The sequence below is a fragment of the Syzygium oleosum genome, unplaced genomic scaffold (genome assembly GCF_021117445.2).
Source record: "Syzygium oleosum isolate NSW1041296 unplaced genomic scaffold, Sole_v2.1 Sole_v2.01, whole genome shotgun sequence".
Taxonomy (NCBI): domain Eukaryota; kingdom Viridiplantae; phylum Streptophyta; class Magnoliopsida; order Myrtales; family Myrtaceae; genus Syzygium; species Syzygium oleosum.
In genome coordinates, this window is record NW_026607485.1 from 39,041,892 (window position 1) to 39,065,667 (window position 23,776).

Genomic DNA, 23,776 nt, shown 5'->3' on the forward strand with positions numbered 1-23,776 from the left:
CCTCAAGTTTCAGAAAATGCTAAGAACAAGGTCAAACGCATTTATCCCGTTACAAGCCAAGGACGTCAATAAAAGTATTATGGTATTTACGTAAAGAGATGACGGCCCAGTTATTCGAATAAAATAAAAATGTCCGTAAACACTATCCACGTCCAATCGTAAATTATTAAAGCAAGTTACGGTCTGCACAATGTGTTTATAAGCAAATTTTCTACCACTCCCCTACCTCATAATATGTCTCAACAGTTCAACAGAGCCGATACTGAAGCAACTCCAGAAGAAGAATCTTCATATATCTTGAACCATTTCATACCTTTTTCAGACGAGAGATGCAGGAAACAAACAGAAATCCAACATCCCAAAATCAAAGTAAATGCCCAACGGTATCTTGCTAACATGTAATTCTTTATATCTTCTTGGTATTCACTGCCATGTTACATACAGAAGATCAATAGTCATCACCTCTGGATATAACCTCCTTGCAAGTTGGCCGGAGTAGGATGGTATGCTCAAACTGAGAAACGTAGCTTCCCTTCACGTCACAAAGTGGTGGATAAGGCTGCATGTGAACAAAATACCAAATTTATACACCAGAGCATCACCTTGTCCAGTGAAGGGCATGTAAAAAGTTGGCCCAATGGTATGTCATCTAAAAACTTGATAATAAAACAAATTAAATCAATTTCACCTGCACAATTCCAGCATCACACAAGTTCTTCAATGCCATAAGATATTTGGTCTCACCCAACCGGTCTAAATAACGTCTGCAAAATGCTAAGGTGGAGAAGTTCTTATTAATTGTTGCTAAGAGTTGCTTTGCTCTGGGCAGCCTCAACGGTATGTGGCCAACATCAAAATTTTTCATGTAATGGCTGCACTCCAAGTCTTCTCTTACATATCCCTTTCCTGCAAAAGAACAAAGTTACCCCTAACAGGACATTGACACAAACTCATAATAATCCAACATGAAATGCAAAGGCAATTACCTGTTGAACCAAAAGTTTCAATCGCGAAAAATTCACCCTCTTCCATTTTTGTCTGCTCACCTCCCTTCACAATGGGCACAGATTTTCCAGCATGGATTTGATAGGGCCCGATGCTATGTCCATTTAAGTTTCGGATGCTCTTAACTGCAACAAGTCATGCAATAATCCAAACATTAGGAAAGTATTTGTTGCTAAGTACATAACTTAAGTCTTAAAATTAATTAAAAAATAGAAGAGTACCTGTGCTAAAGGCAACAAGTTAGATCAAAATCGAATAATATACAGAGCAGAAGCAAAATCCTTGACAACAATTCTTTTCTGGGATGAGACATCCAGGTAACTATGAAGACCGAGTTTACAAAGTCTACTGAAGTAATTTGAAATGAACAGACAATGTACAGAGTAAAAAGAAAGCTGGGAAGAAGCATCAATATCAACTATCAAATCATATAGATGATCAAAAAATTTCACACTTAAGAGGAACTAATGTGGGCTAGGCATCAGAATAAGCAAAAGCAATACGTACATTTAAGACAAAGATGTCTCTAGAGAAGCAGGACAAGAAAAGAAGAGTAAGAATAAAGTTCCAGTGGATTGAAAAAAAAAATGGAGTTCAGATCTTCATAACAAGACTTCTAACATGACGAAAAACGAAGAAGTCACTTTAAGAAACTGCAGAAACGAGAAGACCATAATGGGCTTCATAAAACATACTTGGAACTATAACATGAAGCTTTATCAGCATCTTTGTCAATAATTACCGCAAGATGGGATGAAATAGCGTAAAAAATAAAGCCAACCTCACACCTTAGAGGCACATATGCATCAAAACAATGACATATTACCGCCACAAGCAACGAATTTAGTGGTGCAATTCCACTAATTCCATAACTGTGGTGTCATAACAAGCAATTCTGCAATGATCTCACTATATTCAACTATAAACTTGATTGCAATTTTCCCAACATACATGAGCCCAAGTTAGCCAATTAAATGTGTAAACAATGCCTAAGAATCCCTTAATGGACATAACACCAGTAATGCTTAGAAAAGTGTAGCTGTAATTAGCCTAGCAAAGTAAACGACTTTGTTACTTCTGAGTTTTCCTAATTAATGTCTGCTATCACATTCATATATAATGCACCAGCCAAAGCAATAGGAGCTTGATATATCAACAGAAGCACATACTGCTAAACCTAAACGAACCAAAAATGAAGAGTTAAGAGGATAAACCATCGTATAAACATCTTAAATGCCAGAGAAGACCAAAGTATAATCGAGTTAACATTACACACATCAACTCCTCCAGATATACTAACGAGCCTACCAAATTAACACACATCATCCATGGTAATGGAAGAACTGCATTTAACTAGGCAACTACCCGAGTAAAGGAGGTACCTTGAAAAGTCTTTCCATTTATTTCAACTTCGTATGACTCCATGACCTCTTGGATTGCAGCACCAACATCACACAGACGAACGTCTATTCCAGATTCCTATAAAACCTTAGGTTATGATCGATATGTCTAGATCTTGAAGAGAGATGATGAATCCATCTCATGCAATGAAATTCTGCCTGATGCTTCCTATGGATCAGGAAGTAAAAATGCTAAAAAAATATTATCCTTTAAACACAGCCAGGTACAAACAATAATTCTCTCACCATCACACTCTGTTAAAGAGCTGAGAAAAGTGAGTATAGATGAAACTTGATCTATGGTGAATCAACAAAAGCTAGACGGAACCATGCAATGTGTCATGGGTTCAATTCATAAATGAGATTCTGCTACAGGAAGTGCGAATACCTTAATACCAGCATTCGTTGCTTCCCGTGAGGCTTCAAGCAGAGGATGAAACATGGGATTAAAGGCCACTGTAAATGCACAGTCAACTATAAGCCCTGCAAATTGAGTAGAATTTTGAGATAAGATCAGTAGACAAGGTACTAATACAAGTCATGCAAAAAAGAATTAAATTACAAGCAGCAAGCGAAAAGAAGTTTCACTAAACAAACACAGTAACATTACCATCTATATGAGTCCCAAAGTCCAACTTCATCACATCATCATACTGAAGTACAGTCTTATCTCCTGTATTTGGAGTCCAGTGGGCAGCAACCCTAAAAAAGAGAAGAAGTGAAAAAGTAGATACATCCAAGAAAATAAGTAAAGTTGAACACAAAAGCCAACACTTTACCAATTTAAAGAGCATCCTGTAGGGAAAGCAATCCCTGCTTGCAAACCATTCTCGGATATTAGCTTACGAACCGTGTTCTCTAAAGTCTCACATAAGTCGGTCATTAGCATTCCAGGTTTCAAAATTCCCCTGATGTACTTCCTAACCTGCTCATAAAGAAATCAAGCCAAAGTCAAGAATTAATAAGAAAGCTCGTAGTAAAAGAGGTCGATATGTTTCGCCCTTTCACCATACACAGTCTCATATGCATTTTGCGCAGAAATACGAGGATAAGGAGGCGCAGATTGCAACCTGTCGATGAACCTCTGCTGCTCGTCGAACTGAGTTATATATTGGTTTTTGAAGGCGCTCCAATTCCCTCTTCTCTTCAGACGTAACCCTCCATAAATTACTATAAATAGTATGAAATTTCAACACATAAGATCTTAGAAGTTGGCAATACCTAGAAAAGCAATGTGATTGAGCTAGAGGAAAGACTAGCATGATTTCTTTCTCTATGTGTGTGTGTCTATCCATTTGTGTTTTTCACACAACCAAACAGAATTCAAAAAAGTAAAAAGAACTTCCGATGGTGACTTGTGGCTCTTGCGTTAAAATTATATAAAAAGCTCAAATGGCTTTATATATGTTAATATCTTGTCAACACTTGAGTTCCACGTGAAAATAATCGTGAAAGAAACTTAGATCACATCAAAAGAAAAACCTAAAAGCCCAGCCACCCCAAACACACATTATTGATGACTGAAACTTCAGGGCGAAAAGAAGTAATGTTGCACAGCAGATATATAAAGATCAGAGATGATGGCGTAGGTTATTCTCTATATTGTCTCCCATCAACAAATCATCATAGAATAGAGTAGTGAGTTTATACAGGTGAATGCAAAAGATTAAGATATGCAACAATTATAAACTTCAGGCCCACAGCAAATTATTCCAAGAGCTAGCAATTCATGTTCTCATGTCATCACCATGACATGTCAGATTAAGATGATTATACTTTATTTGCCTGAGCCCACAACGACACTTTAATCATTTCACATTTTTGAAACCCCCATCATGACACATTTATTAATAAGCGAGGAGTGATGCAGCATGCCACATATAACACGTTTGAGAAATGATTTTCTATTTAAGTATTAAAAACATGTGTAGCATTAACACCTAATAAAAGTACATCTTTGAGCATCTATAAAGGAAGAGGACATAGAAAGGCTATCTTCACAACATCAACCTTTTAGCAAGCACTAAAAGTACATAAAAAAACGTCCCTTTCCCAGTGCCGAGATAGATTAAAGAAAATGGACCGAAACTATGATGCAGGATGACGAATCCCACAACAAAGAATAGATCTTTAGGTTTCACACCCAAAGCCTCCTAAGCATCACATCACCTGAGAGAAGAATTGCATCACAATATCCCAAAGCAAATAGTTGCAAATTTCAAATAACATCAACTCTATTAAGAAGAAAGAACAACGACGATACTTACAAACTCTCTATAGTTCTACTGCTAGTTGAAATAGCAAACCTCTAAGTGAGAAACATAATAGAACAGGGCAACATTATATCCTACGCAAACCTACAAGGAGACTTAATAAAATCCTAAAAGATATAATACTGCTAATTTATCTATAAGAATCCTAATCCCTTGGGAATTCTTATTTTTTAACAAATACATCTTGCAGAATTTTTTTGGTTGCATCATTCTCCCCTGGTTGGAGAAAGCTTGTCCATGAGTTTTAAAGTAGTAAATATTCAATTCGCCAGCTTCATCTGCATCACGATAAGTGTCCCTTAAACCGAAAGAAGTTCAGTTAGGCCATGTTTCAAGAAAAAACTCCTGATCAAACTTCTTGTGATAATAAAACTAGGATGGTATCACAAAACCAACATTTTCAACTATGTTTGCTTGATATTCAGAAACACTTTGAACTGAATCTTCCTTGCTTTGCCCAACGTGCACCCTCACTGAACATTGATAAGCAACATGACTGAAATCTCCACACCAGAAGCACTAACTTTCAAGCCATAGTTGATCCGTTTATATTATTTTTATCCCTTTCTTGCAATCAACAACGTCATGTCATTCAAGCTTTCCTTCTTGAGTTCAGACTCTTCTAATACTTGAAAATCTTGAACACCTCTAATATTTTCATTTTGTGAAGGGACTTGATTGACAGTTCTCTCCCTTGGTTGCACTCCTAGGGCAATAAACTTCTTTATTTGCTCAGAGAATTTACCAATCTTGCTGTTTGTTGCTTGAAACAGCATTCATGATCTTTAAGCATAGTGTCCAACTCAGATATCAACTCGCCAACCTCAGAATTCAACTCAAAGTTAGTCATTCTTGTGGGCGAAAGTGTAGGAACCTTTCCTCTGATACCATAATTGATGTAGGACGGCGAGATCCACATCAAAGAATAAATTTTTAGGCTTCACACCCAAAGCTTCCTAAGCATCACACCTAGAGTTTCTTAAGCAGCACACCAAGAATTGCATCACACAATCCCAAAGTAAACACTTGCAAAAAGCTCTATTGCAAAGAAAGAGTTACAACAATATTCATAGACTCTACAGTTCTACTCCAAGTTTAAATAAAAAAACTCTAGACCTTCAGAAACATAAGATCCTATTTATACTAAAAGGGAAACTTAACAGAATCCTAATAAAAATCAAATGCTAAAAGATATAAGACTGCTAATTTATCTATAAGAAGAATCCTCATCCTTTAAGACTCCTATTTGATTTGTGAGGTCCACCTTCACCAAACTTAGTGAAAACATAATAGCTGCATCAAAATACTACATCTAAAGACCTGAACCAGCCATGGATCTCTCTCTCTCTCTCTCTCTCTCTCTCTCTTGACCACGCACACATCCACACACACACAATTTCATACTTTGCAAAACAAGATCGGCAGTCACACTGCATTTGATCCAATGAGATAAATAATATGACCAACATATACCATATCTCTTAAGAAACCTTACTTTTTGCTATTGACCAACCTATACCATCTCTTAAGAAACCTCACTTTTTGCTCTTGACAAAAAGAGCTTTGGACCACTTTTAAGGGAGCGAAAACATGATGATTTGCTCTTTCATAGACCCAGGACTGACCCATAGGTGGCCAATTTGAACACAGATTGACTGGCCTTGCAGAACGATAAAATCACAGCCCCAGGACTGACTAAAAATGGCGACGGACATGCTTGACAAGGTTTTGGCGGGTCACCAGCAATTCAACCAAGCATAGCGGTGGGCCAAGTACTGGTTTGAGCAGCACTCCCAGACTTTGCTCTTTGGTCACCTCCTCCTCCCTACTTTAATCGGAAGTCCCATTTAGAGACTCTATTTTCTAATGATAGAAAATTCTCTTTCAACAATGGAAGGTAGAGAACGAAGGAAAGAAAGATTTCCAATTGGAGATATAAAGTTCTTGGGGAACCTCACCTAGTATCGTCTGTAAGTTAAAGGAATCTCCTAGGCACGCCTAATGCTGCTACAACAAGTAATTAACAGAAGATTCTAGCCACTAGAAGGGCAGGAGGGAAACTTTATAACAGTCCATCCAACCAATAGACAGCACAACAATTACAGATAAAAAGCAGGATAAGTCGGGAACATACTCATCCTTGTACTGTTGAATTTCACCCTCTGGAAACTCCCCAGATGGAAAGAGCTCGGCAACAGGAATTGAGGGTGGATCCGTCTGCTCGGGCAATTCTTTCTTTTTCCTAAGAGCCAAACGACAACACGTTTAACATTCTCGAACTGCACTCATTGGGAGGGGAGGAGGTAGAAAGAGCATTACTTGCTTTTGTTCTTTTTCTTTTTCTTCTTGGCGACTTCTCCTGTGGGAAAATCGAACCGAATTAAGTGACGATCGATTCAAACCAAAAAGAAAAAAAGAGAAAATAACCTAATCTAGACGCAGTAGGCAGGAAATGTGAACCAATCCAATAAGCAACAACTAGAGAAAACGCTGCCAAAGAGTAGGGGGGGTTTTGGGAGCGCGAGAAAAGAGAGTGGAGGGGAGGAGGACCATTATCCTTTCCGTCATCGGCATCAGTTTGCAGGGCAGCAAGGCGATCGGTAGCCTCTTCTACGCCATATTCTTGGGCAGGAACCGCTTCCACGGGCAGGTTCTCCCCCTCCATGGACAAAATGACCTGAAATCGGAGAGAAAGGGCGCGACGCGTGAACACTTGAAAAAACGAATGGTTTCAGCAAAAAAAGCCAATTGCTAACTTGGTCGTCCATCAATTCCGCACTAATGGGGTGCGGGGAAGAGCAAAATGGAAAGGGTTAGAAGCAGAGGAAAGACACGATCAAAGCTCGTCTTCCGCAGTAGCAAAGCTCGCCTAAACCCTAACATACATACATCGATGGATAGATGGATTGGAAAAGCAAATCCAAGAGCAGAGCGTAAGGAGAAGATGACGATGATGACGATGATGATGATGATGATGATGATAACCTTCTTATTCGACTCTGTTCCTGAATTCGGCGTTTGAATTGAATTGTATCTCCCTCTCCCTCTCCCTCTCCCTCTCTCTCTCTCTCTCTCTCTCTCTCGTGTTGTACCGGCAACTCAACCCCCAACTTGATATGTATGAAATGCAAAGGCGGCTTCCTCTCTTCCTCTTCCCCTCTTCCTGGTTTTTAAGAGGGGGGAGACGGGCCAACAAAAGACAAAAAAGGGCGAGGAGAGGAGCAGCAGTTGAGGACTTGCGCTTCCTTTTTCTTTTCCTTTCTTTTTCTCCGCTCCTCTTTTTCCTCCCTTTCTCATCAAAATTAAAAGGGAAAAAACCACCAAAAACCCCAAACTTTACCATCTGTGACATATTTACCCCGAACTTTTTTTTGTGACACTAAAAACCCCGAATTTTGCTTTTTGTGACACATTTACCCCAATGTATTTAGTCCATGGGCATTTTCGTCTTTTCCGCTTTTTCTTTTTTTTTTTCCTTCCGCGAGGGGCCTGGCCTCGTCGGCTCCCGGATCCGGCTGAGGGGGCCCTCGCCGGCGCCGAGCGAGGGCAGCCCTCGCCCGACTCCGGCGAGGTCGACTCGCCGGCGTCGGGCGAGGGTCGACCTCGCCTCGAGTCGGGCGAGGACGCCTCGCTCGCCCAGCGAGGTGACTCGCCCGATCGGGCGAGGTCGACCTCGCCGGCCGAGCGAGGGCGGCCCTCGCCAGATCCGGCGCGGGAGGCCCTCGCCCGACTCAGACGAGGTCGACCTCGCCCCGACGCCGGAGAGGGTCGACTCGCCCGAGCCGGGCGAGGCGCCTCGCCGCCGTGCGAGGCAAACCTCGCCCGACACCGGCGAGGGTCGCCCTCGCCCGGCGAGCGAGGGCCGCCCGCCCGGCGAGCGAGGGCCGCCCGCCCGGCGAGCGAGGGCCGCCCTCGCCGGGCGAGCGAGGGCCGCCTCGCCGGCGAGCGAGGCCGCCCTCGCCCGGCGTAGCGAGGGCCGCCCTCGCCCGGACTCAGCGAGGTCGACCCTCGCCGGCGTCGGCGAGGGTCGACCTCGCCTGAGTCGGGCGAGGGTCGACCTCGCTCGAGTCGGGCGAGGGCGGCCCTCGCCGCCTGTGCGAGGCGAACCTCGCCCGACGCCGGCGAGGGCCGCCCTCGCTCGACGCCGGCAGGGGGCCCTCGCCGGATCCGGCGAGGCCGACGCCGGCGAGGTCCCCTCACGGAAAGGAAAAAAAAAAAAAGCAGAAAAGACGAAAATGCCCATGGACTAAATACATTGGGGTAAATGTGTCACAAAAAGCAAAGTTCGGGGTTTTTGGTGTCACAAAAAAAAGTTCGGGGTAAATGTGTCACAGATGGCAAAATTTGGGGTTTTTGGTGGTTTTTTCCCAAATTAAAAAAAGAGAAATTATCAAATAAGGACCCAAAGTAGGTGTCTTTTTTCAAAAGAGGACCTTAAGTGGACAAGGTATCAATTAAGGATTCAAAGTGCCAAACTAGTATCAAATAAGGACCTGAGCTCGCGGGGCGGCCAAATGTTCAGCGGCCGGCTACCGGCCGACATTTCCGGCACCGGAATAGGGGCAATTTTGTCTAATTTTTTTTTCTTTTCTTTTCTTCTTCCCTCGGTCGCGGTCCGACAACCGGCGACCGGGCGAGCCGAGGCCGGCGAGAGCTCGAGCTCGCCGGCCATCCGGGCGTGCTCTACGGCGAGCTCGCCCCAGATCGTGGCGAGCTCAAGCTCGCCGGCCATGGCGAGCTCCGCCTAGATCTGGGCGAGCTCGAGGAGGTCGGCCTCGCCCGGATCGCGTAGTCGAGGGCCTTGGCGGGGCTGTCGCCGGAGGTGATGGTGTCGAGCGTGAGCTTGAGGAGGAAGGGCCCGAGATCCGGGTTGTCGAGGGCCGATCGGCGGGCTGGGGCCGCGGCGGCGGAGCCCGGGGACTCGGCGGGGGCTTCCATGGGGAGAACTTGGAGCGGGAAGGGGAGGGGAGGGTGCCATGGCCGGCGAGCTCGAGCTCGGCCGAGACCGGCGGGAGCTCAAGCTCGCCGGCATCCGGGCGAGCTCGGCCGCGAGCTCGCCCGGATCCGGGCGAGCTCCGCCTCGCCCGGCCCGCACACCCATGGCGAGGGCCGGCATGAGCTCGAGCTCGCCCGGATCCGGGCGGAGCTCGCCATGGCCGGCGAGCTCGAGCTCGCCCGGATCCGGGCGGAGCTCGCCATGGTCGGCGAGCTCGAGCTCGCCCAAATCCGGGCAGCTTGCCGCGCGCCTAGATGGCCGGCGAGCTCGAGCTCGCCCAGATCTGGGCAGAGCTCGCCGGCTGAGCTCGCCCAGATGGCCGATGAGCTCGAGCCCTTGCCCTCCGTCGGCGAGGGTCGCCCTCGCCCGCCTAGCCTAGTCGAGGGCGATCCTCGCCTGTGTCGGGCGAGGGCAGCCTCCGCCTGAGGCCGACGACCTCCACCGGCTCCGGCTATGGCCGGCGGAGGGAAGAGAAAAAAAAAGAAAAAAAAAAACAGAGATGAAATGTACTGTTCTGGTCTGGAACAAGAATCGTGTTTCGCTACGGCGAATTTGATCGCCCGAACCCAGGCCCTTACCCGAGACAAATTGAGTACTTCGGACCCCTATTTGAGACTAATTGGGCACTTCAGGTCCTTATTTGACACTATGTTCACTTTGGGTCCTCTTTTGAAAAAAGGACCTCACTTGGGGTCCTTAATTGGAATTTTCCCTTAGAAAAATTATGAATATATATGTATAAATATGTATTTACGTTGAGTGCAATGAAAAATTTAAGAGTTTTGAATTAAAAGTTGAAGCACGTGAACAACGAGATTTAGACTAAGTGAAATGTAAAAGTAAAAGTTAATTTGAATAGAACCTAGCAAGTGAGATTTGTGCATCTTCGTGTAATCCATATGAACATTCCTAATCCTCTACAGTGATAAAGGGGAAGCGCCCCGTTATCTCTGACTCACGTCTATAATCTCTCCTTTGTCCATTTTTTTTTTTTCAATCTATCTTCTCGTAAAACTGTATACTGTATCTAATGTAGCACCTATTTAGCACCACATTGATGGCCTATTTGCTAATAAAGGGAAAACTAATAAATAAAATGTCACATAATTTTTTAATTTAAGAAAAGCTGACAAAGTTGAATCAACTAAAATAGAGAGAATGTAAACAAGTTTTATGACTTATACGCACAAAATTACAAGTTTAAGGGTCGTTTTATAGTGGCACCAATTAAGAAAAACAAAAATATTAACATATTAATACATACAAAATCCTCCTATTTCATCCATGGAGGAATTTAAAGTGCATATAAAAATTGATTTTACTAAAAAAATTAATTAGAATTTGACCCCCCCAAAAAAAAAATAATTAGAACGACCTCTTTGAATAAAATGAGAGTGATTCGGTTCCCGTCTCCTTTCATTTCCCCCCCCGAGTTCTAAAGGCTGCCATATCGGAGCAGAGAGGGTGAGTGCGAGGCGGAGGGTGGTGAGATCAGAGATGGAGAAGCTGAAGTCGATGGTGCCCGACGCTCTCAAGGAGGTGGTGGGTGCAAGCAGCGCTGATGATATTCTCTCCACCTCCTCTTCTCTTCTCCGCTTCTTTCTTGCCCTCCCCGACTTTCACCTGGTTCTTCCCCTTTCTCCCCTCTCCATTTAACAGTATAATTAGGACGAGATGATTCCATCTTGCTTAGCTATCATACTGAGCATGGTTAGGATTGTTTTTAGATGACAAGAGACTTGGTGGATCCCGAGAGGTGTGTTTGTGGTAAGAACAAGGATGCTGCATTGGATGCAAAGCAAAAGGGCAATCGCTGCTTCTCCACTGCAGACTTCTCCGGGGCCTTAACCTTCTATTCCCAAGTAACGTTCCCCACTTCATGTTCCTCTAGCGTGTGTTTGTGCTTTCCTCATTATGCCACTTCACTTTCGCTTCCCCTCCTCCTTATTAATAGGCGCTCATCCTTGCTCCATTTGATGCTCGCGACAAGGACAAAAATCTCGTCTCCGTTTTATATGTGAATCGCGCGGTCGTGTTATATGTAAGTTCTTGTGCTGTACACCCTCTCTTTATGTTTTTTTTTTACTAAATATTATATTGCTCGCGGCAGTTCCTTTGTTCTGGAACCCATATCTTTTACTCTTGGGCCTTTGCATAAGTTTCGTATGTTGTATATGCCCACTGACATTATGTGTTTCCGCGAAAATGATGAGAATCTGGTAAAACTTTGGACTGCTATCTTTCCAGTTGAATTGGCCAATGATCTAAATGGACCTGCTTGGGAATTCAAAATTGAAAAGGAGAAATGAAATTAAAGTAAAAGAAGAAACGAAAGGGGTTGTATTAGGATCCCAGTTTAGATTTTGTAAATGTACCACTTGGGTCTTGGACAAGGCTCTCTTAGAGAGAATAAGTAAATAAGCAAGTTGACAGAGCATATGTCTACCAACAGCAGATATATCCCCACCCATAAGAAGTAGTTCATCACGTTCTCCTATGTAGTTTCATCCTTGCCTAGTTTTCTCTCGCAGGGAGAATGATTTAATAGCACGTAGTTAGGCGAATGGTTTTGATTACCTAGTGAAGAAAAGGGGGAGTAGCTTTGTCGTCATGGGTCTAATTAGCTTTTCCACTAACTACAACATTTAAAGGATTGAGACATCAATAGAAGAAGCGGAAAGCAAATAGTTACTTGTTGGAAAAGATAAGGATGATTGTGAACAAATGCGCCCATCGGATGCCATAATTTGTAAGGCCTTATGAGGACGAAAGATGAGAAGGATTTCTGTAATAGCATTTGATAGGAGAAGTCTTATGGAGGATGCTGTCATGCCGGTTTGGGCTTACGGGCTTGATTACCTCGACCATGTTATTGGTTAAAATGTATTGGAGAATATCATCCTATCTCATCCAGTTACTTAATATGTTGGTTAATTACTGAATTTGTAATTTGATCGATTTAATTTTTTTTTAATTTGTCTTTGAGGAGATTGTGATTTATATTATCATTCAGGTTATATTGGTATTGTATCATTGAAATTATAATGCTTCTTGACCAAGCTAGCTGGGAAAATGGTTGTTAATTGTTTTATTAAATTATTATGCTGCTCGTCCTGTTGGAAAGAGGTTATTTGTTTGTCAGTACGCTAGTTTACGAGCCATGTACAGTATTTTCAACCAGGTTATACCAAAGGAAATTTCTTGATTTTGTATGCATCTTGGTCATTATCTTTTGGATTTGTGGTGAGATTATGTGGCTGATGTTGGACTGATTCTTGGCCCTTAAAGCTCAATTTCAAACTTCTTTCTTCTTGTCTATGTTGCAAGTGTCAATTCTGATGAAAAATTACGGAACTTTTGCTGTAACCTTGTTTTGATAGGTTCTTTGTTGCTCCTTTGGTGGATCTTGTCTCATTTCTATTTCCTCTTTTTACAGAAACTTGGTTTTAAAATAGAGTGTCTTCGAGACTGTAACAGGGCACTTCAAATTTCTCCAGGATATGCGAAGGTATGAAGCTGTGACTCCAATTGCAATACCCCTCTACTGTTAAAACAGTGATTGGAATTTGCATCATAGGTTATGTAGTGGCATATTTTTTGTCTTGCACTTCTGATGTCATCTATGCGAGTATGGTCTTTGCCAGAACGAAGCTGGTGATGACCTCTCCTCCCCCCGAGAGGTGGCGAGGGTCATGCAGCCATGGCTGGTGGTTGCTTGGGTGGTGACGTCCCTAAACAAGCACACACTCTCTCAGCATAGTCAATTATGTTAATGCAAAGGGACTTTGTTGTAAAATCATATAAATAGAAGAGTTGATTCCACCAAAAACAGTTTGAAGACCATGCTGCACAAATAGCACAAGTTAGAAAACAAAAAAGAAGTGTCCCTTCATGTTACATGAAGTTCTCTTTTATTCTATAGAAATAGCAGTGGTTTGACTCAAGCAAACTTTGGCTGGGGTTGACTTTTGAACTTTGTATTATTTTACATGAGCCGGAGATGAGTTGAGCTCAAGTATGTGGAGTTTCTCTTGATTGAAGCTCTAATTCAAAAAGATGCCTTGGTTTGAGCTCAAACCTTGCTTTAAGCATTAACTTTTTGATTCAACTCAAATTCAGTTACTGAACTATGCCAACAAAAAATTGCGGAGGACGCAGACCCTTCATGTACTTTTTTCTTGCTTTCTATGGTCTGATTAGCCTGCCAACAAAAAATATTTAATGTCTGCTGCAGGCATGGTATTGGAGAGGTAAGATCAATGCTTCTTCAGAAAATTATGAAGATGCAATGGCAGACTTGCATGTAGCAAATTTGATGGAGACATCATTGGGTGGCAAGAGACAGATTGAAGGTGAGATGAAGATACTTCAGGTCCAGTTCACCAGGACGTCTGGTTCATCAACTCAACATGATGAGAACATCTTCAGAATTTCAGGTGTGAGATAATTCTTTGTTGTCCATGCATAATATTATCTGGAGGTGAAAATTCTTGTTGCTGCCTTTCTCACAGGATTTGTTTTTGCAGCTACTTGAATGTTGTCAAAGTTCATTGTTTATTTTCTGCTGTTTCTTAAAGATAATTTTAACATTTATATTAAATAGTAAAACTACTGCTCTATGTGCTACAAGATTTACCACCTGAAAACTTTGCCTGATGGAGATTTTTTTAAAGAGAAATGTAATAATCTATATTAGGATGGAAAAAAGCAGAAAAAAGATGGAGGATTTGGTCATACTGTGTTTTGAGTGTTAATCAGAGCAAGGAAAAGGTCTCATGACCTTAATGCTCTTCTATGTTTTCAGAACTGGAAAAAAAGAGAAGGTTACACTTGGGAAATAAAAAAATATCTTTTACCAGCAGCCCCTTCCCTGGAAATCCATCCTATTCATATGGATTTGGAGGGATTTAAAGAACCACATATTTGCTACTAAGGTGAAAGATATATACCTCCTCATCCTTTTCTTTCTTCTCCTTTAGTCCTCCTAAACAAGATGCTACATTGAAGTCTTTCTCGTTCTTCCTGATCTTTTGAACCAAACAAGCAAAATTTTGAGATCCTGCTGATGATGTTGGGAAGTGTTTTTTGAATACATAGATTCATTTTTATCTCTTCCCACAAATATCACATCTCTGGAAGGCTTCTACAATTTTTAATAGCTTTCATCAATAATGCAATCGACATGTTTATTCCTTTATTTGGCATTAAGGTTGCATCTTAAGCCTAAGTGTATCCCTTCTAGAGAAAAATTCTAGAATTTCATCAATTCATACTTGTTTTGGCCCATGTTTGTTTTTTTTTTTTTGGTTGAATAGCTGATATTTTAAATTCTCAAAACCCTACATGATTGATCCATGCTTAAGCCAACCTTGGTCGATGCAAAACTCAAGGTGCCCCTACCAAAACTTGAAGAGTTGAAACAAGAAAGTGGCGAAATCCTGGAAAGAAACCAAAGCTGAAGGAAACCCTTATCCTATGTGTATACAAATTTTGTGATTGGTTATCAAAATTTTCTTTGAAAAAGGACACATGGCACTCCATAGTTCTTTAAGACTTATATCAAGTATTACGTTAAATTATGTTTATGAAATGTGAATTAAAAATCTAAAAGTTTCATATATTCATTTAGTGAACGAGTGGAATTACAAAAAAAAGTAGGACCACCACCAATTGGTTTAAAAGTTTAAGCCATTTAATGAAGGCATATGAATGATCTAATATTGTTTAAGCCGAGATTTGACCTAGGCTTAGAGCTTGACCTATTAGTTAGAAATTGGGTGGCAAATAAGGAGTTGAAATTTGGGTGGCAAATAAGGAGTTGAAAATTGGGTGGCAAATGAGGAGTTTGGCGATGAGATCCCCAATTGCTCTTCCTCTCATGCCATTTGGATAAATTGTGGGACTATTGCAAATTGATCTAGAAGAAGAAGTTATGAGATGAAGACATGGTTCAATTTTTTGATGTCTGCCAGAAACAAATTCTTCTATGTGATAAGATTATTCATCTCTTCAACTAGGATACATAAAGTTGATTTTACCGGTGTTTGGCCCCGAACGACTTAAATTTGGTCAGACTTCTGGTATCCGTTCTACAGTTCGTTCATTACCTACGAGGGAGAATGAGTGACAAGTCCAATGAGAAATTTTGGTCGACCTTTGTCCTTATTTTGGGATGTAAATTTTAAGTTGGGTTTTAGGAGGTGAATGTTTTCCTTGGGGAATATGTGAAGTACCTTTCTGGCCACTAGATAACTTGATGATGGGATACTTTATTTGGTTTACATAATCAAGTACAATCTTTGCTACTATCCATTTTTTTCCTGGATGGTGAGAACCTTGTTTGCTGGTGATCTGTAAGTAATGCCTATTTCTGAATCATTCTCCTTGTACTTGTTCCTTTGATAGATGAGCCACACGAGGGAAAAGTGAAGTCCATTGTGATGCCACATAAAGGTAGGGGGATGGCTTCAACTGGTGAAATTCCTCCATCTTATTTGGTTCACAGTGAGGAACCTTATGCTGCGGTATGTCTTTTTAATCTTAGCTTGTCTCTGGTCTGTCTACTTTTACACGTTGAGTCCTAACAGGCCAAGCGGGACAAATATTTTTTTGTTCTCTGTTGACACAGGGAATGGCATATGCACATCGGTCTAAGGCATAAATTTTCGTGTGAAAGATCGGCACCTTACTAGCCTTTCAGGCTACCGAGTACTGATAAAAGTCACATTCCACATACCTTTAGCTTATGGCGCACCATGACAAATTACATTCCACGTACCATTAATGGAAGCAACTCTGCATCAGCATATGACAGCAATTCTTTATTTTATGAGTTGGACTACTTAAAGTCGTTGTAGTGAACTACCTTGTAAGCCAGCTAGAATCCATCCATGTTAAATTTGGCTTGACTTAGCTTCCTTCCTCATTATGAATCTATCTTGCGGTGAAAAGTATTAACTTGCTGATTTCCTTTAGAATCTTTTGAGGATGTGTTGAGGTTGTGACAGAACTACACGTAAAAGTTTTAGGGTTTTTTTTTTTTTTGGTAAGTCGTAAAAGTTTTAGGGTTGAACTATGTGATTACCAAAAAATTATCGCATTTGTCTTATCGAAGTAATTCCCCACAGGGATTCTTGACCAGATTATAATAGTGATGATCTGAGGCAGGTCAATATTAATCATCTGCAGAACACATTTATTATGAGGGTGCTCACCTGCTGTGCAGGTTATATTGAAGAATTGTCGAGACAGGTACTGTCACTATTGCTTCAATGAATTACCAGTGGATGTGGTACCTTGCTCTTCCTGTGCAATACCACGGTACTGCTCTGAGCATTGCCAGCTAAAAGCAGGAGGAGGTCGAACAAGAAACAACCTAGAAGAGGTTGGCCTTCATGTAGAAGTTCCTATAGAGATTGAAAATCATATCAGAAAAGTTGCTTCTGAAAACGGGGAGGAGAACATTCTTGAGCACTTTCCAGAACACAGACATGAATGCCTGGATGCAAACTGGCCAGCTGTATTGCCGCATGAGGTAGTTTTAGCTGGTCAAGTGGTAGTGAAGTCCCTGGTGCAAAGAAGAGACCTGGTGGAGATAAAAGCTTTGGTATCCTATGAGTAATTAAATTATCTAGTTCCTGAACCTTTCTAAAAAATCACAAGTTACGTGAGCAACTCATGGATCTTTTTAATTGCAGGATCTTTCTTATAGTTACACTGAATTGGCGGTGGAGGTTAAACTGGAACTGTGTATATACGCAATTGTATTACTTGTTTGTCTTCAACACTCTCTCAGCCTTGAACTTCCAGTAAATCCTTATTTTTTACATCAGGTCTCTCTCTCTCTCTCTCTCTCTCTCTCTCTCTCTCTCTCTCTCGATCGATCGAGAGGTGCACACAGGCGTTTGTATCCATGCAATCATAAGCGTACGTGCACACTGGCACGCATGAGCGCACGCTGGGGCGCACTCTCACATGAGAAAGATGAATATTCCTGCTATTTTTCCTTCTTCACTCCTGCAACTAACACTTATGTCCTTCAAGCTGCAGTTGAGAATTTTACTTCCATACATATAGTTCCGATAGTTGTTTCTCATTATTGTTCAGGAAACAATGATCTTATAGTTGCTCTCGTTTTGGTCGGAGGCCACTTATCACACTTTTCGGTGTCTTTTCAACTTGTTCAGGCACTTGATTTCTCAATACATCCTTTGACTTGCCAACAACTTGTCCATTGACCTATACCACGTATATTTGATTATTTTGTTTCATAAGAAGGATTTGCGGTTGCAAATTTAAGAAGTGTATTTTTCTACCATAAAATGCTATTTTTTTAGTGATTACCTCAATTGGTAAGAATTTGTTACTCTTATCACCATTTTTCTTAATCTTCTGATAGCTACTATTAAGAGTTTTGTTACCTTAATGGACAAGATAAAGATTCTGAGGTTTTTCATATTTACCTTTATCTGGTGACTAATGCTTCACACCCATTGTTGTCGATGCAGGTTATCATCATTATGTGTCAAATAAGGCTTAATTCTATGGCTATCATCCGGATGAAATCTAGTGATCTTAATGCTCCGCAGAATCCTCATAGAAAATTTTCATCCAGTGAAGGTGCTTCAGCTAGTACAATAGAGCAGGTTTCTCCTGAGAGTACGCTCTTTAATCAAGCCTTAGCATTTCTGATGGAATGTCATTGGAGGTCCTTGTACTGTTCTTTTTTTTGGCTATTTAAAAATGTATCTACCCTTATCGAATAGGTCCAAGCAGAATTATCACTTTTCCTGTGACAAACGAAAATAAATCCTTCGAATCTTATTTGATCCGCTTTCGTAATTATTATCTAGGTCAGCGTTGGTCAAGCTATTTACGCCGTTGGCAGTTTGTTCAACCATTCTTGTCGTCCAAACATTCATGCATATTTTCTTGCTCGTACTCTCTTCATCCGAACAACGGAACTGGTGGAAGCAGGATGTTCCCTAGAGTTGTCTTATGGTCCACAGGTACTATGATGCTTGATCACCGGTTTCTTTCTTTTAATTAATTAATCATGCTTAGAGTCGCTAAATGTCAGTGCAGATATCTATGGGGGAGAACTTTGATAATAACAATGCATGTAACTTGTTGCTGACAATTGTCCAGTTTTTTAATTATATTGATGATTCCCTGATTGCAGGTTGGGCAATGGAACTGTCAAGACCGCCTTAAATTTCTGGAAGAGAAGTATTATTTTCAATGTCAGTGCAGAAGCTGTTCAGTTGTGAATCTCTCTGATCTTGTTCTGAGTGCTTTTCATTGTGTTCATCCTCATTGCTCTGGCATAGTTTTGGATACATTTGACATAAAATCTGAAACTGATAAACTCAAGCAGTCAAGACATGCTGGAGACATATATAGCTTGGAGCCTTATGTACAGGTATCAAAAATAATTCTCAGTTAGGACACATGCTAATCTTTATAGGCTTTTCTGTTTGAAATAATAGCATCAAAAACTACTCATGAAGAAATTGTTGGCTGAGGAATCTTTTTCTTGTTTCTGTGGTGGCTACCTAAATTTTTCACAGGTGGAGAAGCTTGGTGATCTCTATGCTGGCGAACTGGATCACAGCGCCCTGGAGAAAAGTTATAGCTCCCTTCGTGCAAGTGTAGGATATTGCTTGAAGTGTGGGTCCCGTTGTGACCTGCAATCTTCTCGCCTGATGGTGAGCAAAGCTTTGGGAAATATTAAAAGGTAATTTCGTGTATTTCCATGAAGGTTTGCCTTGGTATTTTGGACAAGGGCTTAGTATGGAGTGATTACTGCGAGGTAGGAGGTTATCTCCTGATGAATTCGAGTAAAATCTGAGCTGAAGATTTTGCATATTTGGGTGCATACAAAAGAGTATTAAAAGTGAAACTGTAAACTCTCCAGGAGATTAGAGAGTGGTGCTCTAATCTAACTACTATTAGGTTTGCAAATCATGGCCTTCTCCATGCATGCATCAGCAATTATGTAAGAGCTTTCACTTCTTGACAGGTTGCGGGATGAAATAGCTAGAAAAGAACTGTCAAGTTCTTTACTTTCTAAAGCTTTAGAATCTCTTGATCAGCTGAGAAAAATGTTGCATGCATATAACAAAAGCATTGCAGAAGTAAGTTCCTCCACTTCACTATTTCCTTATCGTGTTTTTCTTGAGCGATTGTCTGATCTTATTTTGCTAACAGAAAGCATTAACATATCGAGTTTTGAAGGGTAACAAATTTCATGTGAATATGTCAAAACTACATTCGTAGGCAGAGGATAGTATAGCACAAGCATTTTGCTTCATTGGAGAGGTGCAGGGTGCGATGGAGCACTGCAAATCATCCATTCAGGTAAAATGTGTGGGTATGGGCATGGGCGCTTAGATTCTTTATAAGCCTTCAACAATTGTATTCTTGTTTGAGTTTGCATAATAGCCTTAACTTGAGAGTTGATACTCAGAGTCGATGAAAGGCAGAATGAGAAGCTTGATGATCTTAAACAAATGCGTTGATGTTATTCAGTTTTTTGCATCCAATTTGTGAACCATATGCACTTGAATATTGGGCTTTTAATGTCTTAGTGAAAAGACATAGGTAACATTTTGACTGCAGAAATTACTAGGAATACCCCTGATTTCTAATATCTACACTGATTTTCCATCAGTGCTTCAATGGCTCATCACCTGCAGTTTGTTTCACCTGCCTTCTAATGTTTGATACTGAAAACACTAGTTAAAGGTGAACAAAATCAATTCTTTACCATTAGCGGATTTTCCTATTCATACAACAGGATGATCTAGGTTGAGAGATTTATGAGTTCAATTTGTACAATGTCAACATCTGCATAGGTTCGCCATATCCATGTTCGCACAAGTCTTGACAATTAGCAGACTGTTCTTTTCGTGAGGGGATAGTCAAGTTTGAGAGATTATGATTTGACTTGCCACGATGTTAGACTGTTCTATTGAATTTTTAAGAATCAATTCCATAGTTGGTTTTTTTATCTTCTTAGTGGTCTCTTTTCCAGCTCTCCTTATGATGTTTGTTTTTGTGGCCTTGTAAAATTGATGACAAAAGGCGGTAGGGACATAGCCCTTTTTGCGACTAAGAAACCTGAATACTAAGTGAGGATGCCGTGTCGTAAAGGTAATGTTTGGCACCATCATATTAAGCATGTAAGAGAGTATGGATTCCTGTACTGGAAATTTTATTTCCTACGAATATGACAGCTAATATTGGAATGAATAACTTTAAGTATTGCTTTTCGTTTCCTCTGCTTGTAAGGAGGTGGCCCATGCTCTTGACAAGCATTGTTATAGTAGGCTGAGAGGAATCTAGGTTACCTAGATCAAGGATTGCTGTGGTATGTAAAACGCATCGTGACGCTGAATGTCATTCATCAAATATGTGATACAGTAGATATAAGAACGGCTTGGCATCAGCTTCCCCATTTTTGGTATACGTAATCTTTTTGCCAGAATCAGTGTTAGATCTTAACGGTGGAACTGCACTTCATAATATAAACAGATTATAAGATTCAGAAATAAATGATTTGTGCCTAGTTTACTCATTCACTTTTCCCTTTCGTTCAGGAGAATCTAAAACTTGCATGGTATGCAGCATAATCTTAAATTGGTGGAATTTTGTGAGATTGATCAGTTTCTGTAGAGTAACTGATCTTATCAATCAAAGCTAAGCAAGGTGTGAGGGGTTTTTTGCACAACCGTTAGTGTCTATTGTAGATAAAGCAAGTTATGAGGACTTGGGCATTTTGTGTTGACGAGGCTTTGTATTAGCTGCCAAATATTTGGTTTTGGCATTTGAATTTGGAAATGAATAGAGAAATACTAGTTTCTGCTAAACTGTTAGACAATGATGGTTAAGAATTGTTTCTGTGATTAAGGTCCTGTACAGCTCCAAATTGGGTGAAAACGTATTATAGAAATGAGCATCATAGAATGTTACCGATTCTCATTTTCAACTTTTTCTAAATTGAAGTTGGCATGGCACCTTATACATGGACTGCAAGTGCTTGGACAATGCACATTGAAAGTGCAGTTTGATATGTTTGTATGCATATGCATGGATATGCCTATGTCATGGATATGTGACCATGGGGTGTGAGATTTAGGCTCCGTTCGTTTGGTGGAAAATATTCTCCTTTTGGAAAATATTTTCCCGGAAGTCATTTTCCTGGAAAATGTTTTCCCGGAACATAATTTTCCGGTGTTCGGCGACCAATATGAAAAAGTTTCGGAAAATATTTTTCATCGGCGGCCGGCGAGCGGCGGCGGCGACCGGCGGCGGCGGCGGCTTGCGACCGGAGGCGGCGGCGGCGGCCGGCGACCGGCGGCGGCGGCGGCTTGCGACCGGGAGGCGGCGGCGGCGGCCGGCGACCGGGAGGCGGGCGGGCGGCGGCGGGCGGCCGGCGGCGGGCGGGCGGCGACCGGTGGCCGGCGGCTAACGGTGGTGACCGGCAATCAACTTCCTCTCCCACGGAAAATATTTTCCCTCCCATGGGCAATTTTGCCTTCAATTTGAGGGAAAATGATTTCCTCTTTGTGAAAAGAGGAAATCATTTTCTTCAAAACAATGAAGGATTTGGGGTGGGGAAGGAAAATGTTTTTCCACGGAAAACATTTTCGGCCCCCGAACACCGGAAAACGCGGAAAATATTTTCCGGAAAAATATTTTTCCGCAAACGAACACAGCCTTAATAGTCACTGAAGCGTGGAGACATGTACAAACTTCGTCATGAGCGTTTTGAGAAATCTCGAAACTTGAAAGGCATGCGGCACTGCAAGGAGAAACCTGGGAATTGGCATCAACACTACTAAGATTACTATCTATCCTCCTACATAAATGTTTTTCAGTCTCAACTAAGATTACATTATTAAGATTCTTCATGATTATAAATTTATAATGTGACGTTGAGTTATTTCAGGAGGATTGATATGTCTACTAAATGCGGCTTGCTTTTGTTATGGAGACAGTGAAAGCCTGTAAAAATTTCGTGAAGATTTTTACTCACAGTTCTGTATGTATGTGTAGATTCTGGAAAAGCTTTATAGTCCTGATCATGTCGTCATTGGATATGAACTGGTGAAGCTTTTGTCCATTCAGCTATCATTGGGTGACGTTGCTGCTGGAGAGACCTTGAATCGACTGTGTATAATCTTTGAGCATCACTATGGTTCCCATGCAGCAGTAGTGTTTCCATATCTTAGATCATTCAAGAGGGAAGCGAGAAAATTGTGTGAGGTGGAAGACTCTTGAAGGTGCCAAGTATGGCGGTTCTGAACTCAATCTGAAGGTCTTTTTTTTTCCCTCTCTAGAAAAGTAATATTTCTATGTTTTCCACATTTGTTGATGTGATTTAGTGCATTGGTAGCATTAGTGGATGGTGTGCATATTTTTATAGGATTGGTGACAATGACAAACAGGTGCCCTTCTGTCCTGTTGCAGTTGAAAGGTTTTGGGGACCGGTTCAAGGCACTTAGGAAGAGTGAGTCTTGGGGCAATTGCTTCCATCATGGAAATAGCCTCTCTATATTTTTAGCTAAAGCTGTCACCTTTGTCCTTTTCAGAACTCTGCAATGGCAGTACTCTCAGTTATGAATGGGCACTCATTTGCAGGAGAGTTGCTCGTTCTGATCCTTTTTCTTCCTGGTACACAAGATAGAAGGCGACTTGAACTCTTGAACCTATATATTCAAAAAGAGAGGTTACAATTCTTTAGATACATAGGATTGTAAGTTGGCTACTTTTGCATGTATGGGTTTACATTCTTGCAGATGAGCTACTATGTCAAATGAGCTGTCAATCGTTTAATTTTCCACAGGGTTGCTTGGTGTCTGCTTACCAATTACTTGAACAAAAGCCAGTAACATGATGAGCTTGACTAGTTGGAGAAGCCTAGGTGGATTTTTGATCCTTGATTTGGCCATGATTGGTTGTTTTAAAGCATGTCTGGGCCATGTTATTTAAAATGTTGGATGTGAAACATAATCATACATACCCATCTAAATGGCTAGACCGAATGCCTTGTGTCAAAAGTAATTGATCTTCGTGCTACCGCCGGTTGAGATGTTAAA

The 23,776-nt window shown here is 41.3% G+C and overlaps 2 protein-coding genes across 17 annotated transcripts; one reads left to right on the forward strand and one right to left on the reverse strand.

The window, feature by feature from the left end:
- Window positions 1-132: 132 nt before the first annotated feature.
- LOC115664991 (methionine aminopeptidase 2B) lies at window positions 133-7,849 on the reverse strand. Of its 4 annotated transcripts, none has more exons than XM_056316153.1 (13): window positions 7,771-7,849; window positions 7,664-7,734; window positions 7,239-7,355; window positions 6,998-7,035; window positions 6,813-6,920; window positions 3,476-3,575; window positions 3,185-3,330; window positions 3,016-3,107; window positions 2,794-2,888; window positions 2,388-2,484; window positions 987-1,130; window positions 689-906; window positions 133-559 (listed from the first exon to the last, which is right to left on the reverse strand). In XM_056316153.1, the coding sequence occupies exons 3-13, from the start codon at window positions 7,341-7,343 to the stop codon at window positions 449-451; spliced, it is 1,254 nt and encodes a 417-aa protein (XP_056172128.1). In that variant the 5' UTR covers window positions 7,344-7,355; window positions 7,664-7,734; window positions 7,771-7,849; the 3' UTR covers window positions 133-448. The 4 variants fall into 4 exon arrangements, with proteins under 4 accessions (XP_056172128.1, XP_056172125.1, XP_056172123.1 ...); XM_056316150.1 differs by having other exon boundaries at window positions 6,998-7,037; window positions 7,229-7,355; XM_056316148.1 differs by lacking the exon at window positions 7,771-7,849 and adding an exon at window positions 7,435-7,554 and having other exon boundaries at window positions 7,664-7,720.
- Window positions 7,850-11,090: 3,241 nt separating this feature from the next.
- LOC115664565 (uncharacterized) lies at window positions 11,091-23,420 on the forward strand. Of its 13 annotated transcripts, none has more exons than XR_008817581.1 (17): window positions 11,107-11,300; window positions 11,402-11,536; window positions 11,629-11,715; window positions 13,111-13,182; window positions 13,909-14,110; window positions 16,080-16,198; window positions 16,900-17,280; window positions 17,372-17,506; window positions 18,182-18,319; window positions 18,527-18,682; window positions 18,856-19,095; window positions 19,244-19,410; window positions 19,696-19,810; window positions 19,953-20,033; window positions 22,734-22,995; window positions 23,104-23,187; window positions 23,270-23,420. XR_008817581.1 is itself a non-coding variant. In XM_056316129.1 (16 exons), the coding sequence occupies exons 1-15, from the start codon at window positions 11,172-11,174 to the stop codon at window positions 22,956-22,958; spliced, it is 2,298 nt and encodes a 765-aa protein (XP_056172104.1). In that variant the 5' UTR covers window positions 11,091-11,171; the 3' UTR covers window positions 22,959-22,995; window positions 23,148-23,420. The 13 variants fall into 13 exon arrangements, 9 of the variants coding, with proteins under 9 accessions (XP_056172104.1, XP_056172082.1, XP_056172087.1 ...); XR_008817572.1 differs by having other exon boundaries at window positions 23,126-23,187; XR_008817580.1 differs by having other exon boundaries at window positions 23,148-23,187.
- Window positions 23,421-23,776: the final 356 nt, after the last annotated feature.